Source organism: Haliaeetus albicilla, chromosome 2 (genome assembly GCF_947461875.1).
Source record: "Haliaeetus albicilla chromosome 2, bHalAlb1.1, whole genome shotgun sequence".
Classification (NCBI taxonomy): domain Eukaryota; kingdom Metazoa; phylum Chordata; class Aves; order Accipitriformes; family Accipitridae; genus Haliaeetus; species Haliaeetus albicilla.
In genome coordinates, this window is record NC_091484.1 from 16,102,967 (window position 1) to 16,128,115 (window position 25,149).

The 25,149-nt window shown below is 51.8% G+C and overlaps 1 protein-coding gene across 4 annotated transcripts; it reads left to right on the forward strand.

The window, feature by feature from the left end:
• Window positions 1–188: 188 nt before the first annotated feature.
• ZNF341 (zinc finger protein 341) lies at window positions 189–21,196 on the forward strand. Of its 4 annotated transcripts, XM_069807505.1 has the most exons (16): window positions 189–420; window positions 2,750–2,862; window positions 4,723–4,833; window positions 5,995–6,182; window positions 7,315–7,467; window positions 8,127–8,366; window positions 9,283–9,478; window positions 10,721–10,805; window positions 11,873–12,063; window positions 13,036–13,229; window positions 14,066–14,274; window positions 15,719–15,815; window positions 17,408–17,540; window positions 17,958–18,069; window positions 18,831–18,901; window positions 20,097–21,196. In XM_069807505.1, the coding sequence occupies exons 3-16, from the start codon at window positions 4,725–4,727 to the stop codon at window positions 20,609–20,611; spliced, it is 2,493 nt and encodes an 830-aa protein (XP_069663606.1). In that variant the 5' UTR covers window positions 189–420; window positions 2,750–2,862; window positions 4,723–4,724; the 3' UTR covers window positions 20,612–21,196. The 4 variants fall into 4 exon arrangements, with proteins under 4 accessions (XP_069663606.1, XP_069663598.1, XP_069663587.1 ...); XM_069807497.1 differs by lacking the exon at window positions 2,750–2,862 and having other exon boundaries at window positions 265–420; XM_069807486.1 differs by lacking the exons at window positions 189–420; window positions 2,750–2,862 and having other exon boundaries at window positions 2,901–4,833.
• The last annotated feature ends 3,953 nt before the right edge of the window (window positions 21,197–25,149 follow it).

Sequence of the window (25,149 nt, forward strand, 5' to 3'; positions counted from 1 at the left end):
GGCCCTCCCGCGGCAGAGGCGCGGGGCGGGGGCTCCGCGGGCCCTCGCAGGCGCCGCGCCGGGAGCCCGACCGGGGCAGGTGCGGCCGCCGGGCCGCTCCCGCCCCTCTCGGCGGGGCCCGGCCTCCGCGGACCCGCGGGGCGCTGCTAGAGGCGCCGCTCCGCCGCGGCCCTAGTTAAGCGCCAGACCCCCGCCGGGCCCGGCCGCCGGCGCCGGGGTGTCACCGCCCAGAGCAGCGGACCGGCCCCCGGGCCGCCCCCCGCCCCCCTCCCCCCGCCCCCCCTCCGCCCGCTCCCCGGCGCGGGCGGAGGGCGCCCCCTGGCGGCGGGCGGCGGCGCCGCTCCCGGTGCCCGCTCCGGCTGGCGGGTCGCGGCCGCCCCGGCTCCAAGATGGCGCAGGCGATCTTCGAGGCGCTGGAAGGTAACGGGGCCGCCGCGCCGGGCCCAGCCGGGCCACGCCGGGCCGACAGCGGGGATGCGCCTCTCCTCGCTCCCCCCCCCGCCCAGCGCCGCTGCCCCCGCCGCCGCGTGGCACGAGGGGCCGCGGCGGGGCCGCCCCGCGAGGCCTGGCCCGGCGGGCAGCGGGGGGCTGCCGGCAGCGCGGGGCCATGCCCCGCTCCCCCCCCCCCCCCCCCGTCTTTCCCGGCGGGCGGCGCGCACCGGCGCGGCCCCGGGGCAGGCGGGCGGCGCGAGCGGCCCCGCGCGGCGGCGGGCGGGGCGGGACCGCAGCGGGCATCCCCCGCCGGCAGCCCGGGGCTCCCCTCGCCGTCCCCGGCGGCACCCCTGTCGCCTCCCGTCCCGTCCCCCATCTCCGGGCCCTGTGCCACCCCCTCCCTGTGCGTCGGGGCATCCCCGCGCCGCCCATCCCGGTGCCCTGTGCACCGGGCAGCCCCCGTTAGCCCCGTGCCCCGGGGCGCCCCGTCGCCCCCCTGCCCCTGTGCCCTGCACGTTGGGGCGCTCCCATCGCCCCCGCCTCTGCGTCCGGCAAACGGGATCACCAGTCCCCAGGGCAGCCCCCTCGCTCGTGTGCCCCTCGCCCTCCCGGCGCTCCCCGTCCCTGTGCCCAGCGCGCTGGGACGCCGCCGTGCGGGTGGGCACCCTCGTGTCCTGCATGCGGGGGTTCCCCCGTCTTCCCCACACACCGGCGCTCACGCTGCCGGCCCCACCGATGTGCCGTGCTCCCCGCCTGCCCTGGGGGTGGTCCCCGGGTGGGTGCTGGCCCCTGCCTGTGTGTGTTAGCGTGGGGGGTCCGTGCTTACAGCCAGAGCATCGCCCGGCTCCTGTCTGCCGTACCGGCGAACGGGTCGCACTCACAGTCATCTCAGTTTAGCGCTGGGACACGGTGTGTTTCAGGCAGGTGCCAGCCGAGGGGCACTCCTGGATGTGCTAAGCTGTGGCAGGCTGACACGGAGCTCAGGTCCAGCCCATTTGGAGGAAAACTACTTCACAAGGCATTTATTTCCTAAATTGGCTCATACGTTTGTTTTCCTTTACGTGGGGGGATGCCACTGACTGGAAGGCCTTGCATTGGGATCGTCACCCTATACTTTGCAAACAGCACCTGCGATCACAGCAGCAGAAAGAAGAGCAAAGAAGAAATGTTTCTCTCTATTTTGTCAGGTTACTTGGCGCATTTGACAGCACTCAGTGTATAATCAGGTTCCCTATTTGCTCTTTGTGTCAGCTCCTCATTGTGTGGGTTTCCTTGCAGAATTCAGGAGAGCAAAACATTTTAGCAAATTAAGAAAAAAGCGTGGGGGTTTTTTTTTAGGCCCACAACAATTGGCAGCTTTTAGTAGCTGAGCTTGTTTGTTTTGTCTTGTTGATTCGATTACAAGTCGATGGTGACTTGGCATTCGTGTGCCGTGCTGAGAGCAGCTGTGTTCTCAGCGGGTGCTGTGGGGCAGAGGTGCATTTTCGCCTGTCACTAAAGCACCTGGTGCTTGTGTCAGCAGAAAAAACTCAATGCATGAAATTCAGGGCATGAGGGAAAAGTAGCACCTGGGTGAAATGGACGGTCTTATTTCATCTTTAACTGAGAGAAATTTGAAAGAGGGGAAAAAAAAGTGCAAATCAGTAGTCTTGTACTTTTATCCTGCCTTTCCCAAATCACCTTGTTTTTGTCAGGCTCTGGGGAAGGCCTGCTGCCATCAGGAGAGAAGAGATGGCTTTTTTCTTAGGTTTCATGACTGTGAAGAACGTCCTGCAGACCGGTGCCAGCTGTAATCAGTGCAGGATCGATCCAAAGCTTTCTTCTGGAGTCTGTGGATGGCCGCGAATGGCATCCGTGTAACCAAGTAACTCTGCCTGCTTGTTTTCATGGGTTACTAAACCTTGAACTTGGTGATTTCACTCTGTGTTAAGTGTGGTGGTGTGCATTTAGCCTGTGAAACTGCAGGGAGCCTGTGGGCATTTGTGTGAATTGCCAAATGAATGAAGAGCAGACTATTTCTGTTGTCCTGGGCCGCTTTTCTCTGGCAGAAGGCTGGATGCAACACTGACAATGTTGCTGCATTGTTGTCGCCTGTCTTCAGGTCTTGGCCTCTCCTTAAGCTTCTCCCTGCTAGAGGGATCAAGGCAATCATCTGGCTTTTTTGCTTGGAAGATCTGGCTACGTGTCAGAAGGAAACCCAGTTGTCCAGTGCTGAGCACATCAAGAGTGGCATTCTTGATGCAAACGGTTCTTAATTCTCCCCATAATATACTTAACGTGAATTTTTGATCCCCCTTTTTCGTTTGCATCCTGCTAGCTTACTTCTGCTGAAGAAGGGCTGCTCCATTTCACTCTTTGGTTTGGATGTGCCTACAAGAGCCTGCAGCGCTGCCTTTGCAGTTGACCAGGAGGTTATTTGTACAAGAGGAGGTATATTTTAAAGCAGGGCTTTGGTCTGTGTGAGAAGATCCACCCAAGGAGTGCTCCAGCGGTGTTCTGCCAGTGGGGCTGTCCTGCAGGGCTGGTTGCAGCTCTCTGCGCAAGGGAACGCTTGCAGAACTGGACCTGCAGCTTTGCTGTGCCTTGTGTGATTTATGTGAAAGAGTTCCCATAGGCATGGTGGTAATTTTACAGTAGTGTGTGAAGTAGTGTGATCTGCTGCTTTCCAGTAGCTGCTTGTGCCCTATGCTTCCCAGCAGCTGAAGAACGGTGCTCTCCTCTCTCCCAGGGGCATGTGCAGTGTTTGCAACCTCTTCTTGGTGAAATGATGAAAAAGGTGTTCACAGAGTCTTAATGTTACTTGCTTCACACTGGAGATTGCAGGAGAAATGAGTATTTAGGATAACTTTAAAATGCCATGGATTATATGGGTACTCCCCATCAGGAAGGTAATATCCCGGTTGTCTAGGAGAAATTTTAAAATTACAAGAGGAACTTGCAATGCTGGTTGCTCCTGCTGCACTGTTCCTTTATGCTGTGAACTGTTACGGCATTTCACTGTCCTTCCTGGTGATGTTTGCTGAGCGACCTCTCGTCGGGAGCTATCCTTACCTCACTGCTTGGAAATGATCGGACTGAGAGATTTTCTTTTTACTGTGGCACATAATTCTGAGTTCAGAGCTTTACAGTTTTGTTTTGCAAAGATCTTGAAGAAAAGTGAAAAGCAACCTAAGAACCCCCCACCTTTCTTTTCTCCCTTAGTCCACAAGGTATAACATACAACCCTGACATGCCATTTGTTTTATTCGTGGGTTCCTTGTCATAAAGGAGCGGTAGGGAGGAGTGCATAAAAATCACCCATTTTTGCTATTTTTTTTTCCATAGCCAGATTGTTCCATGTGTCTTTACATCTGATTTATAAAAAGAAAGAGTGTGTTGGGCTTAATCCACCGGTTGCATGCTGCTGGCTAGGTTGTCTCCCTCCATGAGCAGTCCTCATCTCCTGTATTTATCTGGAATATTTTAGAACATTTTAGCTGTCGCAAAAAATATTTGTGCCAAAGCAAGTGAGACGATTCTGACAACAAATCTGGCTAGGTGTGTGCTCTTATGGAGTCCGGAAGAGACCAACCGGCAGCTTTTGCTTGAGAGGAGCCTGTGGAGGACCACAGTCCTGGAAGTTGGGGGAGCCACGGTCCTGCTCTCCCACATGTCCCAGAACCTGGGTGGCAGCTGGTGGCTGAGTGGACCGCCCAGCATCTCTCCCAGGAAACCATGCTTAATATTTCCTTCGTAAAGCTATAGCTAAATCCTCCTGTAGTTCATAGACCTGTGTCTGATCAGATCTGGGAATGCTTGTCTTGAAAACAGGGAGGCATTTCTAACAGTGCTGCTGAGACAGAGTTGCTGCACACCAAGGATTTTGTCTTCACTGAGCTCAGTGCTTGTCTGTGCTGTGTCACGCTGTGTCCCAGGCAGATCCACCCAGGCTGTTACCCTGTCTGGCCTGTCACATCCCAAATATCTACTTCTTAGCTCTTTTCATACCCACTGTTTGTAAGCGTCTTTCCTCTCTGCAGCAAATGCCTGAAACCAAGCCTTCTTGGCTTTCCTTGCCCTTCTTCCCTTTTTCTTCTTGTATCAAAGGAGTGTATGGAGACAGGTGGGAGTGTTGCTTTATATGACAGTTAGTGCTATGGAGTAGAGGGGGATGAGAAGGTGAGAGTGGCTGTGTGGGAGAAGACAGCAGCAGCCAGTGAGGGGCTTCCCTCCACAACTCATGGGCGAGCTCCCAGCACTCCATGTTCGGGCCGTGCTCAATTTACCATCCATGCTTGTGTCTCCTTTCAGGAATGGATAATCAGACAGTGCTGGCTGTGCAGTCCTTACTAGATGGTCAAGGAGGTGTGACGGATCCATCTGCTCAAAATGTCAACTCCTCCACCGCCATCCAGTCAATGGGTGAGTCCTGGTAGGACTGGGAGAGAGAGAAGGGGGACAGGAGGGCTGCACGTCTCTTCCTACAGCATGTACTCATGATTATTGGAACAGCTGGGACAACAGCTGTATGTGTAGGGTGCTGCTGTGAATGTTGTGAGCCCTCAGCAGGACTAGGCAGAGCAGGAGGAAGAGGGCAAGTGCCCAAGTGAGCAGAGGTGGTTTTGGAGATGGTCGTGACAATAGACTTGACCATGCGTTTCCAATAAAGGCATGAAGGGAAGGAGCAGGTGCTGTCCCTGCCACTAGTGCTTGTTACTGTTCACATTTTTTATTTAATGAGCCATTCCTTATCCTCTGGGGATGTACAACTACTCCAGTCATTGAGTATCTCATCTGTGTGAATGAATATGGGAACCAGTCATTTATGTGCACGTGAACACTCATAGTGCTTGACTGGGACTCGCTGGGTGGATACCAAGTTATCCCCTGGAGGAGTTATAGTCTGTGTCCCCAGAAATTTTCTGCTTCAGGCTGTGAATCAGACAAGGAGGTACAGCCTTGTGAGTCCAACTGGATCAAGTGAAAAATGGCGTGTGCTTGTGTCGTTTGCTAACGCTGCAAATTTCATCTAGGACATGGTAACTGGGTTGTCTTCTTTCTGCTTCTAACATCAAGCAGAGGCACCAAAGACCAGTAGTCTTGCGGGGCAGGTGGCTTTTGGACACAAGCTGCCATTGACTCTGTGCTCTGATCCAAGTTACTTCCCTTCCTTTGTGCAACCTGAGTAATAAAATCTGCCTCAGCCAGCATAACGCAGGTGCTTTGGAAGAAGCTGTTTTGACTAAAAGCAGAGGGTGCTACAAGAGCAAGGCTGGGTTGGTTCTTCACGTTTTTGGGATGAGAAGACAGACAACAGGATTCAGGTTATGACAGGAAGACGGCAGGTTTCGTATATGGGAGCAGGGCTGAGATAGGCTCAATCACATCGGTTGGCTTTAGGGATAGCTTGGGATTGGTGGGGAGGGACAGTTTGGCCCTTGCAGCTGATCTCTCATAATGATGATGTCCTTGAGGTGCTAAGATCCAGAAAGCGTCTGTTTTCCTGTGACTGTGGTTGTTAGGTGTAGCACTGGGGAATGCAGAAGAAAGCCTGGAGCAGTGATCTGGTCCTCTTAATTGCAGATGATGAAGACGTGTTCCTCTGTGGGAAGTGTAAGAAGCAGTTCAACTCACTGCCTGCCTTCATGACCCACAAGAGAGAGCAGTGCCAGGGAAATGCCCCTTCTCTTTCCACGGTCTCACTGGCCACCAACAGTGTGTACACCCCCTCCATCACATCGGTGCAGCAGGCTCCAAGCGCCAGCCGGCAGGTACCGTGCTGCAGGCAGAGGCTCTACTGCTCTGTCGCCATGGTTTTGGGAGTGGGGGGGACCTCTGGGTGATGCTTTTAGATCCAGTGGTGCCTCATGACTGACCTCTTTGCTAGGAGCCTTAGTTCTGGTCCTGTTGGCTTTTGACCTCATGGATAAAGCTTCCTGGTCCTCTGCAGTGAGGTGTCCTCCAGCACGAGTGTCTGATAGCCCTTTTTTCAGGACAGGAGGGGTTTCATATTGTCTGTGCTACAGCCAGACTTTGGTTCTACTGAAGAGCCCCACTGTCACAGGCTGGAAGGCTGGCCACATGCCTGGGTGCACGCTGCACAGTGCTCAGGGTGAAATGGCTCTTGCTGTCCCCTGGGCCGTGGTCTGGCTCTTGGGCAGAAGAGGAAGGCAATGTCTGGCAGCTTCATCCCTGCATCCCTCCTCTCAGTTTTCTGCAAACAAGCCCATATAATGTAGTGTGACGAGCCTTAAGGGAGTATCCTCTCTGGAGTAACTCTTCTTCCCAACAGACTCGGGAGCAAGTCCCTTGTACATGACACGTACTGTTCCTGCAATCATGATGGTTTCTGAAGTGCTTTCAAACCAACTGTTTTTTTCAAGTTAACGTAGTGTCAGTGGATGGTGCTGCCCAGGGCTGCAAACATGGGTTGTTTCCACCCAGAAAATGAGACAGCCTCCCTCCCCTCCTATAATCTGACTCCAGTCTGAAGAGATGAGCCTGACGTTCACCATCTGCATCCAGAGCAGCCTCCCTCAGTTCTCCACCTTCCCTAGCTGGGGAAAGCACCCAGGAAAGGCCTGAACCTGTCTGTAACCAGTTTGTCCTGCAGATCTTGTTTAATAAACCTTGATTTGAATTGTAGCCAGTGGCCACTTTCTCTGAGTCACTGTGATATTTTTTACCTCCTTTTCTGAAGAACTTTTCTGGAGCTGCCTTATTGTTATGGCAGAAACTACCATGGACTCAGCAGGAAGCTGAAAGTAGATAATTGCTGTGGCTCATCTGCTGACCAGAGGCTGTGAAAGCAGAGACTCTCAGGTTCAGTAAAAAGCAGTGTCATTGTTTTTGTTTATTGTTTTGTCCTGTTGGTGGTCCACAATGCATCCTTTTTCCTTTCAGCAAATTTCTACATACATCACTGTTCCCCCATCGCCTTTGATTCAGACCCTGGTGCAGGGGAACATCTTAGTCAGTGATGAGGTACTGATGTCGGCCATGTCTGCTTTTACATCCTTGGACCAGCCCATGCCAACGGTGCAGCCCCCGGCACAGGTAAGGGGCAAGTTTGGGCCAGGGCAGTCCTGCTGCATGGGGCCATGCTTGCACAGTAGGAGAGTCCTGTTGGTCAATCAGACTCTAGAGATCTGCTTCGAGGCTGAATCCTGGGCACCATCCCAGTGTGACAGCCAGGCTTGGGAAAGAGTGAAGGATAAATGACAGAATAACTCCAGGGCCTGCTCTCTTCTGGTGTCCTTGGTGCTGGATGCTCAAATCTTTGTAAGGTGATCTCTCCAGCTTTTTGTTGAGCCCCTGTATAATGGTTGGCTTCCAAAGCCTTTGTCAGTTTGCTCCATGGATCCCTCTCCTCCTGGAATGGTTGTTTTGGGCTCTCCCCAGGGATGGCCAGACTGTGTATACTCCCTATGCTCTGAAAATGTTCTTTGTAACCAGAAGGATTAAAAGCTTTAAAAACAAAGCAAGAAAAGCAGTGGGGCTCGAGTGCTTGGGTTTTGGAGGAGACAATGTCTACTGGCAGGTCATGCCAAGCCTCTGCAAGCCAGCACAGTCTGGTCCAACCTGGCAGTTGGACAGTGCTGCATTCTGTCAAGACATCATTGCTCTTCCTGCAGGTGCCATTTTGAATTGGGATTGGCAACTCATCACTGCTGCATTTTCAACATCTTGTCTGTCTCTCCCTGTTGTGGTTTTAGAGCAGCTTGAGTATGCACGCTGGGACTGGCTACCTCTCCCAGCCCCCCCCGCCTCCGCCTCCCCCGCCGCCACCGCCTCCTCAGCCTCCACCACCTCCCCCGCCGAGCATGGGGGCTCCAGGGCAGCCCAGCAGTGGCAGCAGCGGGGTGGTCGAAGTGTACAGCACACCTGCTCCTATGGCAGCAAACAGCACGGTGGAGATCCAGACGCTGGGGATGCAGCCCTATCCGCCCATGGAGGTAAGGCCAGGGGCTGACTGCAGGGGCTCTGTCCTCCTGGGCCTCTCCTAACAAGCAAGACTGCTCGGAAGTCACCTGGACTAGAAATGCAGAATTAGAGTCTGGGAAGATATGTTAGGTTATTTGACAATGATTGTTTCCTCTGGGAGAAGGTGCTGAACAGAAGAATATCAGCAAGAAGATGAGGATTCTGAGAGCAAGAGAAACAGTTAAAAGGGATGGGAGGACTTGGCTGGCACAGGCTTAGGAGACCTGAATGTCTGCTGTGGTTGAGGGATACCTGCAGGAGTTGGGAGTGAAAGGGAACTGAATTGAGGGGCTCACCTCCCAGAGAGGTATAGAGCACTGTGCTGCACACTGCAGGCTTAAGTGGAGAGAAGAATTCAGTCTAAATATCAATGAGCTTGACAAGGCAGCTTTTTCTAAAGGGAGGCACAGGCAGGGGTGGATTTATGGGTGGGTCAGCTGTTTGCAGCCTCCACATTAGCATTGCCATTCACAACAGAAACTACTGGGTGTGATAGATTTGTTGGCCTTATCTTTGTAGCTAGCATCTGATCTGGAAGTGCCAGTGGTCAGAAACAGACAGGGATGTTGGATACTTAGGCATAAGACAATAAATGAGGGACTAGACGGCCCCTTCAGAGTGTTTCTTTGCTGTCCTGTTCCTGCTGTAATAACTGCTGGATACTTTTTTGATGTTCAGCAGGAGATTTTCACACTGTGCAGGGTGTTAGTTTTAGTTAGAGAGACGTTGTTGGACTGGTGAACCAGAAATTTGATCCAGTTTGGCAGGAGGCAGAAAACTCAGCCAGGCAATAGCCTGGTGTGGGAAGTGTTGCTGGAGATGGAGGTTAGGGCACAGTATAACCCTGTGTAGCAAACCTGTTTCCATTGATAAATTGCACTGTTGCAGGTACCGAGCCAGTGTGTGGAAAGTCCTGTGTACCCTTCTCCTCCTGTGTACAGCCCTGGGAAGCAGGGGTTCAAGCCCAAGAGCACCAGCACTCCCACACCTTTGACCAGTGCAGGAGGAGGCAGTGTGGTTGGTTTCGATTCCATCTCTGCTGCCAAAAGTCGGCGCTGCAAAAGTGAGGGTGGGCTGCAGGAAGGTAAGTGTCCTTATAGCATTTGTCCTGCACTAACCTGTAGGCCACCGTGCTTATCCTGTAGTGGACTGTTGAGCCATGGGCTCTCTGGGCTCTGTGGGGCGGCACTGGCTGTGCATGCAGCTCCAGAGGAGGAACATGATGCCCTGCACAAAGCTATCAAGAGCAGGTGAAAGCGTGGACGTGCTTCTTGTCTGTCACCTCTGAGTGCATGTGAAAGGACTGTCACTGTGCTACTGCATGGGCGAGCTTGTGCTAAATCTCTGCAGCTACATGCTTATTGGATCACACCTGAAATGGGGTTATCCTGCAAAGTAAGGTGTTAGAGCTTGGTCCGTTCTAACGCAAGGAAGACTGCCCAGCTGCAAGGCCAGTGGGCTAGATGTGGCCTGGCCCTGAAGACTCTCTTCTCAAGGGCCCAGCTGACTGGTCCCTGCCCTGTGTTTCAATGCCTGTAAAGAAAACACGCCTGTCCCCAGGTGAGGCAGGACAGGGGCATGCCCCATTACAGGATGGAGGAGTGTCAGATCCTCTGCTGGCTGAGCCTGCCCATTGCTGGTGTGATGCAAGCACACATAGCTGAGTGACAAAGGAGGTCCCAGGCGTGAGGTGGCGGAAAGCCACATGGCCTTCCTCCCCAGGAAGTTTGGGCCTCTGGAGTTACAACCATACAGATGCTGGGGTTTGAGATTACTTGCAGAAGTGTGAATGATCATGCAGGCTGCAGCTCTTAGTCCAGAATTTCCTAGAACAGCCCACAGTTCTGCTGTTTTCCATTGGTTTATATCCCATCATAGTAGATAGAAGATGTAACTGACTGAACTTCTGGATGGGAGAAATATGCATGTGCTCTGGCTGATGGCTGACCTTGGTGAGTGCATAGGAGAGAGACAGAACTGGGGGCCTTCTCACTAATCCTGTGTCTTTTCCCAATGCCCAACATGCCTTTAAAGTAGGTGCTTTGTAGCACAGCTGGAAGGATCCCTGGAGTGGTTAAATGCCTGAAGGGGGTGCCCTGTCCCCTCCACTACTACTCTCCTCAGTACTTCTAGAGTTAGCTCAGGCTATGTTAAATATGTTTGTGCCCATAACCTCTCCGCAGACTGGCCAGGCAGATCTTACCCTTCCATAAGCCCTTTATTCTTGGTCCTGAATAGACATGTCTTAGGTTGAGGGCCCTGTGGTGCAGGGGGGATAGGGCTGTGCCACATGATCTCATTCCTGTGTGTGCTCTTGCTCTTTCAGGCAAACCCAAGTCCCCCAAGCTGAAATGCACTTACTGCGACAAGGCCTTTACCAAGAACTTTGACCTGCAGCAGCACATCAGAAGGTAACGGTGGTGCTAACCCAGACACCGCAGAGTGGCTAGGGTGGAGGTGGGCACAGCTCTACTGAGGGAGTCTGCAAAGTCCAGTAGACCTTGTGTTTGTCATGTCCCAGAATCTGTGCTGTGCTGGGAGGTGATCCTTCATCCCCCCTCACTCCAGGACACTTTCTCCCCAGTGGCTGGGGTGAAGGCTGCATTATGGATGTAATCTTCTTGCTGATTATGGGCTGGGACTGGAGACTTGTTTTCCTAGCTGATGAGACTTTGAAAGCCAAACCTGTTGTCACCTGATCACTGAAGCAGCAGCATCTCCACTGGTTGCCTCTGCCTTTTCCTCTACTCTCCCTCCCTAGCAAGCTGCAGCCTTCATGTTTGCTGGTGTTAGCAAACCATAAGCCAAGTGGCTTACATAGGGAGCTGTTACAAGAGAGCTTTTCTTTGTCAGGAGGCAGCTGAAATCTTCAAGAGTTTTCCCCAGCAGAGTCTGCCGGACTCAGGACAGATGAAAAGGAACAAGTGGTGGTTTTGCTCCCCTTCCTGGCCTGGACTCTTCACATGACGTACTCCATGTGTTAGAGTCCACTCTTTCTCCTGAAGCAGAAGGGCAGAGTAGAAAGGCCTTTCTGCTGTGGACAGGGGAGAGCACATTCAGGGAGATCAGGGGACTGCAAGCTAGAAGAGACGTGTGTGCAGGGGAGGGAGGGGTGACAGGGAAGAAAAGGGTTATACCCCTGAGAACATGATGGGGTCCCCAAGATCCATGCAGAGACCCCAACAGTGAATGCCCTGGTGTTGCTGCAGAGCTGTTTCCCTCTCCCACTTCTTCCTTTGATCCTTTGATCCCTTGTTGTGAGTGTTTTTTTCTGTGCACCAGGCTTGTTTCCCCAGGCCTCTCACAATCCACTTACTCTGGTTAATCAGGTCTCAAAGCCCTTGTTTGGCTGGCCCAGGTGCTGATCTGCCAAGCAGAGTGCCTAATGCAGTCCTGCAGCAGCCACCCCATGACGGTCCATGCCTGAGGGCTGCCTTCTTTCTCTGCTGGCTGCTGATATGGTGCCTTCTGCCTTCAGTCACACAGGCGAGAAGCCCTTCCAGTGCATTGTATGTGGCCGAGCCTTTGCCCAGAAGTCCAATGTGAAGAAGCACATGCAAACCCATAAAGTGTGGCCTCCAGGGCTGGGGTGCACTATCTCCCGCAACTCCATCACAGTGCAGGTCATGGCCTTGAATCCCAACCAGCCAGAGGACGAGGAGAACACAGGTTTGCTGCCTGGGGATGGCATGTGCATGGGGCAGAGCAGTGATGTGAGGAGTCTGCACATTCCTGCACCTCCACACAGGGAGGGAGGGGAGACAGGAGCTGTGTATGCTGTTTGCATTCCTCCTGTGGGGTTTAGCAGCACACACTAGAGAGGCGAGTTGCATTTGCTTGACTCCAGCTGGCAGGTGCATCCTTTCGTACACCCAGACGCAGTGGATTCAGGTGCTGGTGGAGATAGTGGCTCCAAACTGTGCCAGTATGTGCATGCGGGCAGGGTGAGGTGTCTTCCCCCTTCTCACTCCCTGGCAGATGCAGCTTTGGCAGTGCATGAGCCACACTTGACAGCTCTGGTCTAGTGGCCAGACAAGTGGTTTAGCATAGCCCAGTGCTCTGGCTTGTTCACAATGTGCAAGTCATGCCTGGGCTGGGTCTGGCCCCAGCAGCCAACTGAAAATACTTGAGGCACAGAAGAGCTCCCTGCTGGCAGATGGTGTCTGGATACCTTTTCTGCTGGTGGCCTCAGTCCTGGTAGGACGGGAGGAAACGCAGTGACAATGTCATGTCTAGGACAAGGCCCCACTGGAGCTGCTCTTCACAGATATCATGGACTGTGAGCTACTGGCTGGATCTTACCTCCGTCTCTTGCCAGAGATGGGAGTAAATCTGGCTCCAGTTTGCTGGCAGAGGCCTGTTCTGCTGACTGCTCCACAGAGCACAATTATGTCCCTGGAAAAAGAGGCTGGGTTAAGGAGAGGAAGATGGAGTAGTCAGAACCCTTAATAATCTGTAGACAAATTTAAAACTACCCTATTAGAGAGTAAGATTCATCTGATATAAAGAATCTGTCTTTGAAAGGAAGGAAGAGCCTGGACCCAGAGCCAGGCCTGGTGTCTCTTGGCAGCATGGTGCTTGCAGAGCAGCTTTCAGAGCTGTCTCATGGTAGGCTGTGACTTTCTCTCTCCCTTTCTTCAGGTTTGACTCAGCCCTCAAGGAACCCTGCACCACCGCCCCAAGACATGAGCCCCTTGGACGAGAGCGAGGCAGGCAAACTGGAAGCCAAGCAGGTTGTCTTGATCGATAGCTCTTACCAGTGCCAGTTCTGCCCCAGCAAATTCAACACCTATTTCCAGCTCAAATCGCACATGACACAGCACAAGAATGAGCAGGTAGGGACAGAGGGTGCCCTGTGTTGGTGGTGAGATTGGGATGGGCTTCATATAGTGCACCAGCTCTCAGGGTCTGTCCTGAGTCTCTTGCTTTGTAAAGCTGCCAGTGCTTCCTATGCAGCTCGGCTCTCTGCATGTCTGGGTTGCAGCTGTGTGGTCTGGGTGGCTTTGAAAAGCTCTGCTGCCTCCACCCTGCTGAGTGAGAAGTCAGCCGAGCAGATTTGGGTGGCTAGAGAAGAAGCAAAGAAGCAAAGTCCAAAGTTTACAGTGTAGGTGGCAGCTCTCAGGTCATGGAACAATCACCACTAGGGTGTTGTGGTCTCACCCACTCAAGTGGTTTCAGGTGCTTACACCAACACCCCTTTCTCCCCACTTCTTTCTTAGGGGAGTGCCCTGACAATCCGTGTTTGCAGAACATTCAACTCCCAGCAGGTTCTGCTGTTGTCTTCACCCGGAACTGCTGGCCACATATTGATGCTGAGCTGCTCTGCATTGTTCTTTAAAGACACTTCCTCTGAGGAAGGCAGCAGAGGAAGGGGATATTTTACCACCACATTGTGTCCTGCTGCAGGGCAGGGTTTCACTGCTGTGCCCTGACTGAGCGCTGGTGTGGCTGTGGGCATGGTGGGATGCTCTGGGAACTACAGTGCTGCTTTGTTCATAACATCAGCTCAGCTGTTCTCTAGCACAGTGGGTCAAGGGGCAGTGGTCCCTTTCTGTAAATTACCCAATGGCAACGATTTTGAAAAAGGAAGGCCGCTCTGTCTGTTGGCAGAGGATTTTCCCTGTTTGTTTCCATGGTGTGCCACTGAAGTTGCTCTCCCTTCTTCTCCCAGGTGTACAAATGTGTGGTGAAGACCTGTGCTCAGACCTTCCAGAAGCTGGAGTCCTTCCTTGAGCACATCAAGAGCCACCAGGAGGAGCTGAGTTATCGCTGCCACCTCTGCAGCAAGGACTTCCCCTCCCTGTATGAGCTGGGCGTTCACCAGTACTCCCACAGCCTGCTGCCCCAGCACAGCCCCAAGAAGGACGTGGCCGTGTACAAGTACAGTAGCAATCGGTGCTCACAAGGCTTGTAGGAGTGAGTGGGTGCAGAGTGTGTTTGGCTGAGAGTGGTGGGGACATTAGAGGGAAGAGGGGGCCGTGTGTTCAGTGGCCGCGATTCTTTTGGGCACCCAGGTGGCAAATGGGGGGCCCCTCCACCAGGGTGCTAAGGCCAAGCACTTTGAATGCAAGGAACCTTTTGGAAAGACAGTGAAAGGCTGGGATCAGTTATGTGGGAAGATCCCATTACTGCAGGTCCTCTTGTCACCACTCAAGAGTGAGATGGGCACAGCTGAACCTGTGGTGGGCTGGGTCAGAGACCCAAGGAAGCCCCTTCCCAGCCTGTTTTCTGCAATTCTTAAACACCTGCAGCAAAGGGAGTGTGGGTTGTAGAAGCTGTTCCCAGAAAAAGTCTCCTATCCTTTTGCTGCGAAAGGATCTATTACCTGGGAAAGCCTTTCTATTAGTGTAGAGGAAAAGGGTGAGGAGTTCCACGAAGAGCTCTCTGGAGCTTTTGAAATACCTGTAGGGACATACAGGAAGAGTAAGAAGCCCAGAAGATACTGAAGTCACCTAGGAGCTTCATGGAATAAATATCTGCTACTTCTTGCATATAGGCCATGATTTCTAGTTATCCTTGCACTGTGGAGCTTCATCCTACAGCTTGCTAGTAGGGATCTTTGAGATCAGAGCTCTGCTTTTGTCTGAGGAGGTTTTAGTCTGATCTAAGGAAAAAGGGTTTCACAGCAGTTTACATGGTGTGAGTGCCTCTGTATTATTCACTGTTGATGGTGCATGTCCCCGTTGCCCATTATCAGTCAGCTTTGGCAGAGGTCTCTGGCAGAAATACTGCCAGGATGTGTGAGAACAGGTGAGTTACATGGAGGGGGCCTAGGTGGTTTCAGAGAGGTGGCGGTGTAAGCCGAAGCTTTGTAAGGCGCAGGAGACCCCACATGGAAGCATGTCGCCTTGTGGCTGTCCCAACCATGGGTAACACTGCTGTTATGCTGTGACCCCACTCTCAGCTCTTTCACTGGGAGCTGCTGTCTTTGTGCAATGAAGATGGAAGGAGGTGTTTTAAGTAAGGTGAAGTCCTTACTTAGGGCTTGTATCCATGAGGAAGGAATGTGGAATATGTGCTCAGACTCCCATGGGAGTCTGTGTGGAAAAGCACTAGCTATTTAAAGGCTTCTCCACCCAGTTTTCCAGCATCTCCCCCTCCTGAAGGATGCTAAGTGTGAGTGTGATCTGGTTATGTGGGTTGCTGAGGTTTCAGAGCACCTGGGTGGTGGTGTTAGTGTCTGTACCAAACTGACCCTACCAAAAATCAACTGGGAAGGTGGCTGGTGAATGGGCTGGGCAGTCCTGCCTGGGGTCTGCCTGCGGTGTGGGGTTTGCTGGTTGTAGCCTTGTTCACAGGCTCTGTCCTTTCTCTCTGCATTCAGATGTGTGAAGTGTGTAAATAAGTACTCCACCCCGGAAGCCCTGGAGCACCATCTGCAGACAGCAACGCACAACTTTCCCTGCCCTCACTGCCAGAAGGTGGGTGGGTGACCACTGCCTGAGCTGGTCCTGGACATGTAGCTAGGGCTCAGGGGGATGGGAACCCTCGGCTCCCTTTCCTCTCCCTTCCTACCTCAGTACGGACTGGCAGGCTCACGAGGTGCTTTTTGGAGAGGCAGAGGTGATTGCACTCCTGACCTCCAGCTCTCTGGCCTCTCCATGCAGAGTATGTTCCTCCCTGCAAGTGCTGGCTTTTCTCCTGGGTCCCATTTGCTGAACAGAATTTGTCAGGGGAGCTTCCTTATTCCCACAACAGCACAGGACTGCATACTGGGCTGCTGTCCTTATTTCTTAAAAGCAAGCATACCAGGAGGAGCGAGGCTGGTTTTGGGAAATCCAAAAAGTGGCGGCAGTGCCTTTGACCCACCATGCCTGGCTACCTATGGCTGGAAGGGTTGGGCATGGAAAGCCCTGGGTCCTGTGGGAGCTTGTACACCTCCATTGCTGGCCTCATCTCCTGTTGCAACAATGTCTCTGGGTTCCCCCTCATTCCTCTCTTTTGGATGAGTGCTTTGTGTCCTTGGTAGAGAGAAACCTGTTTGAGTGATATGACTGGGACTGGAATGATGCCCGAGTAGGTTTTGGCTGGAAATACACTCTTCAGCACAGCCCCTGAAGGGGTTTGAGGGGCAGAATTTTGTGGGGTTTGAATTCTAATAAATTATTTTTTGAAATCCAGACTAAAATTTGGACCCTTGCTCCTCTGTTTGTAGCAAAGGAAATGAAAATCCTGCAGTGGGGGCAGGGACAATCTCAAAGGAGTGACCACTCTGTACTGAGGTAGCTCAGGAAGGGGAAACGCACTCCTGCCATGGTTAGTAACCCATCTTTCTTTACCTGTCTTCTCTCCACTTCCCCCACCAGGTGACAGATGCCCTTCTGAGCCTGGGTGGGACTTTCAGCATGCAGCATAGGGGCTTGAAAGTCCATTATCTGCAACTGTATTTTTTACTTCTCTTTGTATTCGTACTAATATTGCTGTTTTCTGGAGATGCGAGAGCACAGTCCTGGGTACAGAACTCCTGGCTCTCCTGTCCTACCCTCAGATTTGTGCTTGAAGCATGCTCATTAGGAATTCACTTAACTTGGATATTTCCAGTATCCCCATTAGCAAAAGGAACCATTCATACTGGCTTTATAAAGACCATGAATGGGAGCCTTTGGTAACAGATTATTGGGAAACACAATCTGAAGTTAACACTGTGGGAAGGTAGTAACTACTGGGGGTCCTTGCCCAGCCTGTCCTACCGCTGGCTTTGGTGGGAGTCTGGGCATCCATCTGGGGTGCTGGTCCTCAGCAGTATGGTGTTACAAAATTTAGCAGCAAGGTTTCAGCTTATATTTTTCTTAAGGATAAGAAGGTTTTGGGTTTTGTTTGGGTTTTTTTTGTTTTTTAAAGCTCTGTCTCTATTTTCCTTGTACAAAACTGTAGGTTTTCTCAGTGTGTCCTTTCTGAGAAAGCAGTCACCATGAGCTTCTTCTGCTTTCTATACAGCCTCCCATGCCCGTGCAGGCTCAGTGATGTCCCTTGTGTGCTGCTGGCTCTTAGCCTTGTTTTTGTGCATTAACAGGTGTTCCCCTGCGAGAGGTACCTGCGCCGCCACATCCCTACGCATGGTGGGGGCAGCAAGTTCAAGTGCCAGATCTGCAAGAAGTTCTTTCGCCGGGAGCACTACCTCAAGCTGCATGCCCACATCCACTCGGGTACGGGCTCCCCTGGTACCGCAGTGCTCGTTATCTCTGTATCACAGTCCTTGCTGCATGCTGTAATGCCCTGGCTGTTTTCCTGATAACCAAGAGTAATAGAGTTGAGTGTACGAGTCATTTGTAGTAACATGAGTTCAGGAGATGTATGGTTTTGGTTCAGCCTCATGCCCAGTGCTGCACCAATTAGAAGTGGGACACACAGGTGGCTTCACCACTGTCTGCAGTTGCAGAAGCTAAGGAAGCTGGCCCTGGAGAGCAGGAGCAGCACACAGTGTGGATTGTATTCATCCATTTGCCCATCAGGGAGGGTAGGGAAGCTTGGGGAAGTTTGTAGAGAAGCAGAGTGGCACAGCTGCCATAGTGAATCCTGTGTGACTGGACTCTCCCTGACTCTTGGTCTCTTTTTTTATCCAGGTGAAAAGCCCTTTAAGTGCTCAGTGTGTGACGCAGCTTTCAATCGGAAAGACAAACTCAAGCGACATATGCTGATCCATGAGCCTTTTAAGAAATATAAATGTCCCTTCTCGTACGTAGTGTGTCTCCAGCGTGGCAGCATGTCTTAATGGGGTTGGGATGGGGTTTGGGATGGAACAAATGTCTCTTGCAGGTACCCTAGGGTGCCAATCCACTGCTGCATGGGGAGGTAGGAATGCTGCATGCTGTTGACCTGGGAACCTAGAAGTCCCAGTTCTTTGTCATTGTCTTCCTGTGGGGCCACATCATTTCATCTCAGTTCATCAAGCCCTGTAAAATAATGCCTGCCTACATGGGAGGCTTGGCGGGGTTGCACCTGGGGAGCACTGGGGAAGAGAAGGAGTATTATTTGACCAAAAAGCACAAGGCTGCCTGAATGATGGGCTCTCCCGGATTGCCATGTCTTGAAAATCACTTGGCAACATAGGAGCTAATGTATGAGCCAGGGAAACCCAGGTTTATAAGGTACATTCCTAAATCCATGGCACAGCCATGGGCCTTCTGAGATAGCCAAGACTGACTGGTTTCTCCCTGCTCCAACCACCTTGTAGCTCCTTCCAAAGTATTTGTCTCCAGCCAGGATCTTGAACCTGCTGCTTTTAGGAGCATTCATAGTGAGACACAGGCCAGAAGTCACGTGTCCCTGTAGCAGCCTGTTTATTTCTTGCCCCTCTCCAGAAGGGCTGAAACAGTGGAGCTCCTACTGTGACTGCACCCAGGGACCTGGGTTGTGAATCTCTATGGTCCAGGATCCATTTATACATCGATCCTCAGCTGATTCATGCTGCTCACCAGCATTTGTTGTTCTTACAGAAGCCACACGGGCTGCAATAAAGAGTTCAACAGGCCTGACAAGCTGAAGGCTCACATACTGTCCCATTCGGGTAAGTGCAGCTCTGCCCATACCGCCAGTGGTTGGGAATGAAGTGGCTGGGATTTGCTGTGGTGCTGCAGGAGTGTGTTAGAGAAGCAGTAAGCCTGAGAAACAGGAGATAGCAAACTGTGAAAGTGTGTCTGCTTTATATCCCCAGAAGCGCAGGATGTTCCCTACAGGTCCTTTCCCTGTGGTGTCCCTCCACCCGCTGCTCAGCTAACACAGCTACTGTGTAGTTTTCTGTGAGAGAATTTTCTACCGAGTGTGCTACAGTGTTTCCCAGATACAGACCTAAATTCTTAATATCATTTATTAGCTTTAGATTTTTTTATCTGTGTTGATGCAAGCCTGGTAAGTGAGCTTGCATTTACAGCTGTGTCTAAGCTTTGGGCTGTTTTCTAAGGCAATATAAATCTGTAGGCAGGGCCTGCTGGCAAGATGCAAAAGCAGAGCTGGATTACTCAGTGTGTTTGCTATCAAATGAATATCCAGAGTGCTCTGACCACTCCTTCCCAAAATGAGATCTTCTGGGATTTGATTCCATTCTCTCTGTGTTCCAAAGCCAATGCTGCCACTCCTAATAAAGGCAAATAATTTATTCCCATGCCCTAGGGAACGTTCTGTCTTTTCTCTCGGGGTAAAACTGAAAGTCTTTTCTCATGCCTGTCATGTCTAAAGCCCTGCAGAGTGCCATCAGATGGGACTGTGCTGACAGTGCAATGGATGGTTTGTTTCAGACTGTACATCCCCATACTTGGGAGAAAAAAAAAAAAGTGAAATTTTTTTACTTACCAAATACACTTGAAAAATACCAGAGTTTAACACTTTTGCATTTTCATCACAACTACCTGACATTTTTTTCTGGTGATATTTTAATCCTCTTATTTGAGGCAAGAACTATTGTTTTAGCCCATCCTAAACAGACATTCAAGATGTAGCTGCTCACCCTTTTCTTGCAAATTTGCCTCGCACAATGTCTCTTTAGACCATGGGGTTTTTGATTTGTTTTCATTAGCAAGCTGTAAAAGAATGAGGCTTCTTGGGTGGGGAGGTGGCTGTTTCATGCTTTTATTGGGGAACCATCTTCTTGGAAGAGGAGATGAAGCTGTCATGCACTCCCTTGGTGCGGTGCAGATTTTCCTGAAGATCTGCATTTTGATGCAGGGTCTCTAACTGAGCTCTCTCTCCTCCGATGCTCTGTGCAGGGATGAAGATCCACAAGTGCCAGTACTGTAACAAGTCCTTCAGCCGACGAGCCCACATGATAGAGCATCAGCGCTCGCACACTGGCAACTACAAATACCGCTGCCCCACCTGCAGCAAAGGCTTCACGCGCCACAAGTACATGAAGGACCACAAGTGCCGGCTGGGCTCACCCAAGGACAAAGACCTGCAGCTCAGGAAGCCCCAGAAGAAGCGGGTGGTGCGGGGGCGCAAGGCAGGCCTTTCCCTCCCCAACCAGCTGGGTCTGGCAGAGCTGAAGGACAGTGTCACTGGGGAAAGCCTGCCCGAAGGTGGCCCTAACAAAGAACCGTTCCAGGAGTCAGACGCAGTCCTGTCCATCGTGGTTGGTGGGGCGGGAGCTGCTGACTCGGACCTTGTTGTTCCTGGGCAGCCCAACAGCATTGCATCCAATTTGGCCCTGGCAGAACTGCAGACTGCCTCGGATGGCCCCTGCACCATGCTGGCTGTCCCTGTTTACATCCAAACGACAGAGTGATAATGTGTACAGCCACTGTGTGGCCGAGGGCTGCTGGGCCTGTCAGACTTGGTGCTGAAATTTATCCCAGTTAAAAAGACCAAAGCTCTTGTGGGGAGGTAGATGGATATGGGAGAGAATGGCTTTCATCTCCACTTGTTCTTCCCATCCTTGAGCAGAGGACTGCTTGGAAGCCACCGATGGCTACAAGGCACTGAAGAGACTGGCTCCATTATTTCTTGTCCCTCTGCATCACTGGTCAGCCTAGGGCAAGAAGTCCTAAGATCCCTGAATCAGGGTAAGAAGAAGGAGCATGCAAAGTTGCAACAAACAGAGCTGCTGCAATCAGGTGGCTTTGCAAATCACAACCTGTCTCATCTGTGGTTTTTCTGGCCTAAAAGCTGTATTGCCCAGTATTTGGGTGGCCTTTCTGAGAGCAAACAATTGATCCTTCCTAGTGGAAGCAAGTTCATCCTGAGATCCTTTGGGAACACTGTTCAGAAATACCCTGATAGACTTATCTCTGGTATCTTTCTCCTCTCTGTCTCTATCAGTAGAAAGATAACCTTGTCTGTACTACATGTGTTATAAACACCGTGGACCTCATGTGCCGTGTGGAGTTGGTGGGTAGGAGCATGTGTGTGTGTTTGCTCTTCTCTCTGGTTGGTATTCTCTCCGGTTGGTATTCTCTCCACAGTGTTTGTTCTTTTCGTGGTTTTTCTCCATATCCAAGGATCTCCGAGTGCCTTAGACATCAATGAGTCAATCCTTGTGACAGCTAAACGTGACACGTTCTGTGTACAGCGGCGGACACTAAGGCCTGGGTGAAGTGACCTGTCCAGGGTCACGTCACACAGGAAACCTGTAATCCACAAGCCAGTTTTCTAGCATTGGCTCTGGACTAGGTGCTGTAGGGTACTTCTGTGCACTTCTCTGTCAGCTGCTTCCCAGCCTGCGCATTCCCTTAGCTCAGTTCTATGGGCCAGTTGTTAGTAGTTTCAGTGGGTCACTGGCAGGTGGGGAGTTGATGCAGTTAGGTAGCGAGAAAAGTCTGGTGTGACTGGGAAAAATTTCTGTTGTCCGCTTGGCTTCTCCTCTCTGATTTCCTGAGTCCCAAAGCCAGCACGGGAGTACCAAACCCAGGAACTGAAAATTACCATTGTGTGATGTTGGTAAAGGAGCTGCACGGGCACGTCTGGAGCCCAGAGTAGGTAGGAGAGCAGGCAAGTGTGCTGCTCCCTTCCCTACTGCCCTGCCAGGCTCCTTCCTTCCTGTACTGCGCTCAGCCTGCGGTTTTGTGCTGCCACAGGATGCCCTGACTGTTGTGGAAGGGAACTTGACCCAGACCTGCGCAACACCACTGCCACCTCCAGGTCCTCCTGGGATGTGCTGTCCCCACGCTCTGCTCTCCCGTGCTTTCTTCCTGCTCCGTATGTAGGCGAGCCAAGCTGAGCTGAACTTTCTCTGGTAAATTTGTGTGATGAGTTGCTAAATTGTAGATGCAAAATGCTGTATTTCCAGCCTGCTTCTCTGGAGGTGGTACACAGCAGAGCGTAGGCCCCGTCAGTCCTGGATACCGAAATTCTGGCTGTGAAGTTCCCTGCCTTACTGTCTGGGAAATGGTGGGTGTTTCTGGCTGCTGGAGCAGTCAGCCCAGTGTTACTGGTCTGACTGGCCTGACCCTGATGCCTGCCTGCAACCTGCCTGAGCTCCAGCCCGTTGCTTGACCTCAAGGTGCTCTTCCTGCCTCCTTGCTCAAATCTTAAAATCTTAAAAAGAGCAGCTTGCAGGGACAGTGTGCTGGTGCCATGCCCATCGTCCTGTCTCCTCCTGGTGGCATGTGCTCCCCGACTGCACCCAATCTAATGACAGGTTACGCTGTCACCCCTGGAAGGCTGTCACCCCTGGAAGACTGTCACACGGTTCTTGTCAGGATGGGTCCTGCCACCAGTTCACTTTGCTCACTCACTTTCCTAACTCACTTTTTGCCCATTTCACTTTTTTTTGGTGATGCTTCTGTACCTCTTGCTGTTCGCAGGTGTTAGGAAATGGAACACAGGGCTTACAAGAGGAGGCTGGGAGAAGGGGGGTTGTTCGGGCTTTAGAAGAGGTTAAGGAGAGGTCTTGCTGCTGCCTACAGCTGCCTAACAGGTGGGGGTGGAGAAGGTGGAACCAGACTCTGAGAGGCGCACAGGGGTGGGACAAGAGGCAACAGGGACATGTTGGAACATAGCAACTTCTGACTCGATATAAAGAAAAGAAATTTCTACCAAGAGGGTGGTCAAGGGAAGATCTCGGTACAAAATTCAACAGAGCATCCTGCTCTGAGTGGCCGTGCTGGGAGGAGGTGGCTGGACCGGAGACCTCCTGATGGCCCTTCCTTACATGTTCCCATGCTTCTGTGAAATGTCTTGTCTGCTTTGAAGGGCAGCGTTTATTTGCCCACAACGTTTGTTTTAAATACTTAGTTCTCACAGGAGGGGAACAGTATCAGGAAATAGTTTGCTAAATATACTTTTCCTCCCCTCTGCACCCGCACTGTATCGTGTCATTATGTGGTCTCTGGCGCTTGCTGCAGTGTTGCAGTCGGGTCTATTTTGAGATGATGATGTCTGGGTGCAGCACTACTTCAGCTTGGAGGCACCGTCTGGAGGCCTGGCCTTTCCTTCCTGTCCCCAGCTTTCCACCAGCCCTGCGCACAGGGCAGCCATCTAAATGAGATGCTGGAAGCTGGTTTCCACTGGCTACACTGAGTGTAATTCAAGGAGTGGAAGCAGAGCCGCAAAACAGCCTCGTACGTGACTGTGGGACATTGGGGCTGAAAGATGCCACCGTGTTTGCATGTGTGGTAGTGTTGAACAGAAACAAGTGTTACCAAGTTTTATCTTGAGCATAACAACTGACCTCTTAGAGTAAACCTCAGTGTGATTATGTGTAAGATAACATAACAGAGGTCCCTGATCAGAAGAGAAGCTGGGCTGGCTGGTTGTGCGGCTCTGGCCTTTGGAAGCTCTGTAGATCTGAGTCCTGTGCATGTCTGACAGATGCTGCAGTGCCAGGGGGACTGGCAGAGGAAAGGATGTGTGACTGCCTGCAATTGTGGTGGCTGCTATCCCCTGCTTCCCAGCTGGACTGGCTGCACAGGAGCAACAGCAGGTCCTGGCAGCCCCTGCAGAGCTGGGTAGGTGCTCCTGGAGCCTCACTGCCCTTTCTGTGGAAAGGAAGAATAAATGCAGTTATTTAAAACAACAACAAGACCCCCACCCCCCACCCCCCGTAGCCATACTGCCTGCAGATTAAATTTTGACATGGAGAGAGATGCTGTGGGAAAGAGAATTTAATTAGAAAGCTATCACTGAGATATCGTGAGTTACACGCAGACCTCAGTGCTATTCTGTATGCAGGGACTGGTTGTGCGGGGAAGGAGCCTCATCACAGCAGGCCACAAGCTTCAGAAACCCTCTTTCTTCCTCCTTGTCCTAGTCTTGTCCAGCTGCCTAAACTCCTCTGCAAACCTGGAGTCAGTTAAGATGTCTACAAGCCCTTCTATTTCCTGCTGGCCAAAAGGGAAGAATTGTACCCAGAATTTTACTCCATTTCTGTTTCTCTAGCAGGGGCCTGCCCACTGCTCAGCTGCGGCATGGGCTGAGGCACATCTAAGCTGCTCAGGGCACTGATTTTCTCCCAGCGTCTTTCCACAGGACTGGTTCCATCCTGTGTCCTGGGCACAATCGTTTTCTTTACAAACCCACCATCAGAAGCATCTTGGCATTTTCTGGAAGGTCCCTGGAGCACCCCAGGGCCAGAGCCAGAGCCATCCTCTGGGAGAACTGGAGCTGATACTGGATCAGAACGAAGGTCTATGGGTACTCAGCCTCCACTTCTGACAGCAGATGCTTGTGTGAGAGTAAGAAAAGGGCAGGTAAAAGCTCTACCTCCCCTTGTACTCTTCAGCCTCCAATGTTGTCAGCTGGGGGGGCAGGGGGGAGGCTCTCCTGCCCTGGGAGAGGTTTCTATAAACCTCAGTGGATTTTTCTCATGTATTTTTTTTTTTTTCTTACGTGTCCGCCATTACAACATTAGCAAGGTAGAATGAGGCAGGATCCATTACACAGCTTTGTTGCTGAACTCTCACCTTGTACATAAGGAGGCTGTCTTTCTGTTACCCATGCAGTGCTTTTTCCTGCTTGCTGAGGAAACAAAAAGGGTCTCTTGCCCAATAAGCTGTTGTTTGGCTCATTTTTCCTCTCTGCCATTTGGTGTGTATATGCTGGCCTGTTTTACAGAGCACAAACTAGTCCAACCCTGCTCAAAAGCAATGATTAATTTTTTTGGGGTGATTTCCAGTGGTAAACACTACTATTGTCTGTTATTAATTAACTTGTTTTCACACCACCACTGTGACTGGAAAGGGGGTGTTTATTACTTTTACAGATGATAGAGGCCAAGGCACAAACAAACGCAAGTCAAAAGTATTCAGTAAAGGTTAGTACCAGGCTGAGGCACTTAAAACTTCATTTCCTCATTCGACTTTGGACTCTGTATGTAGGTACTGCGGT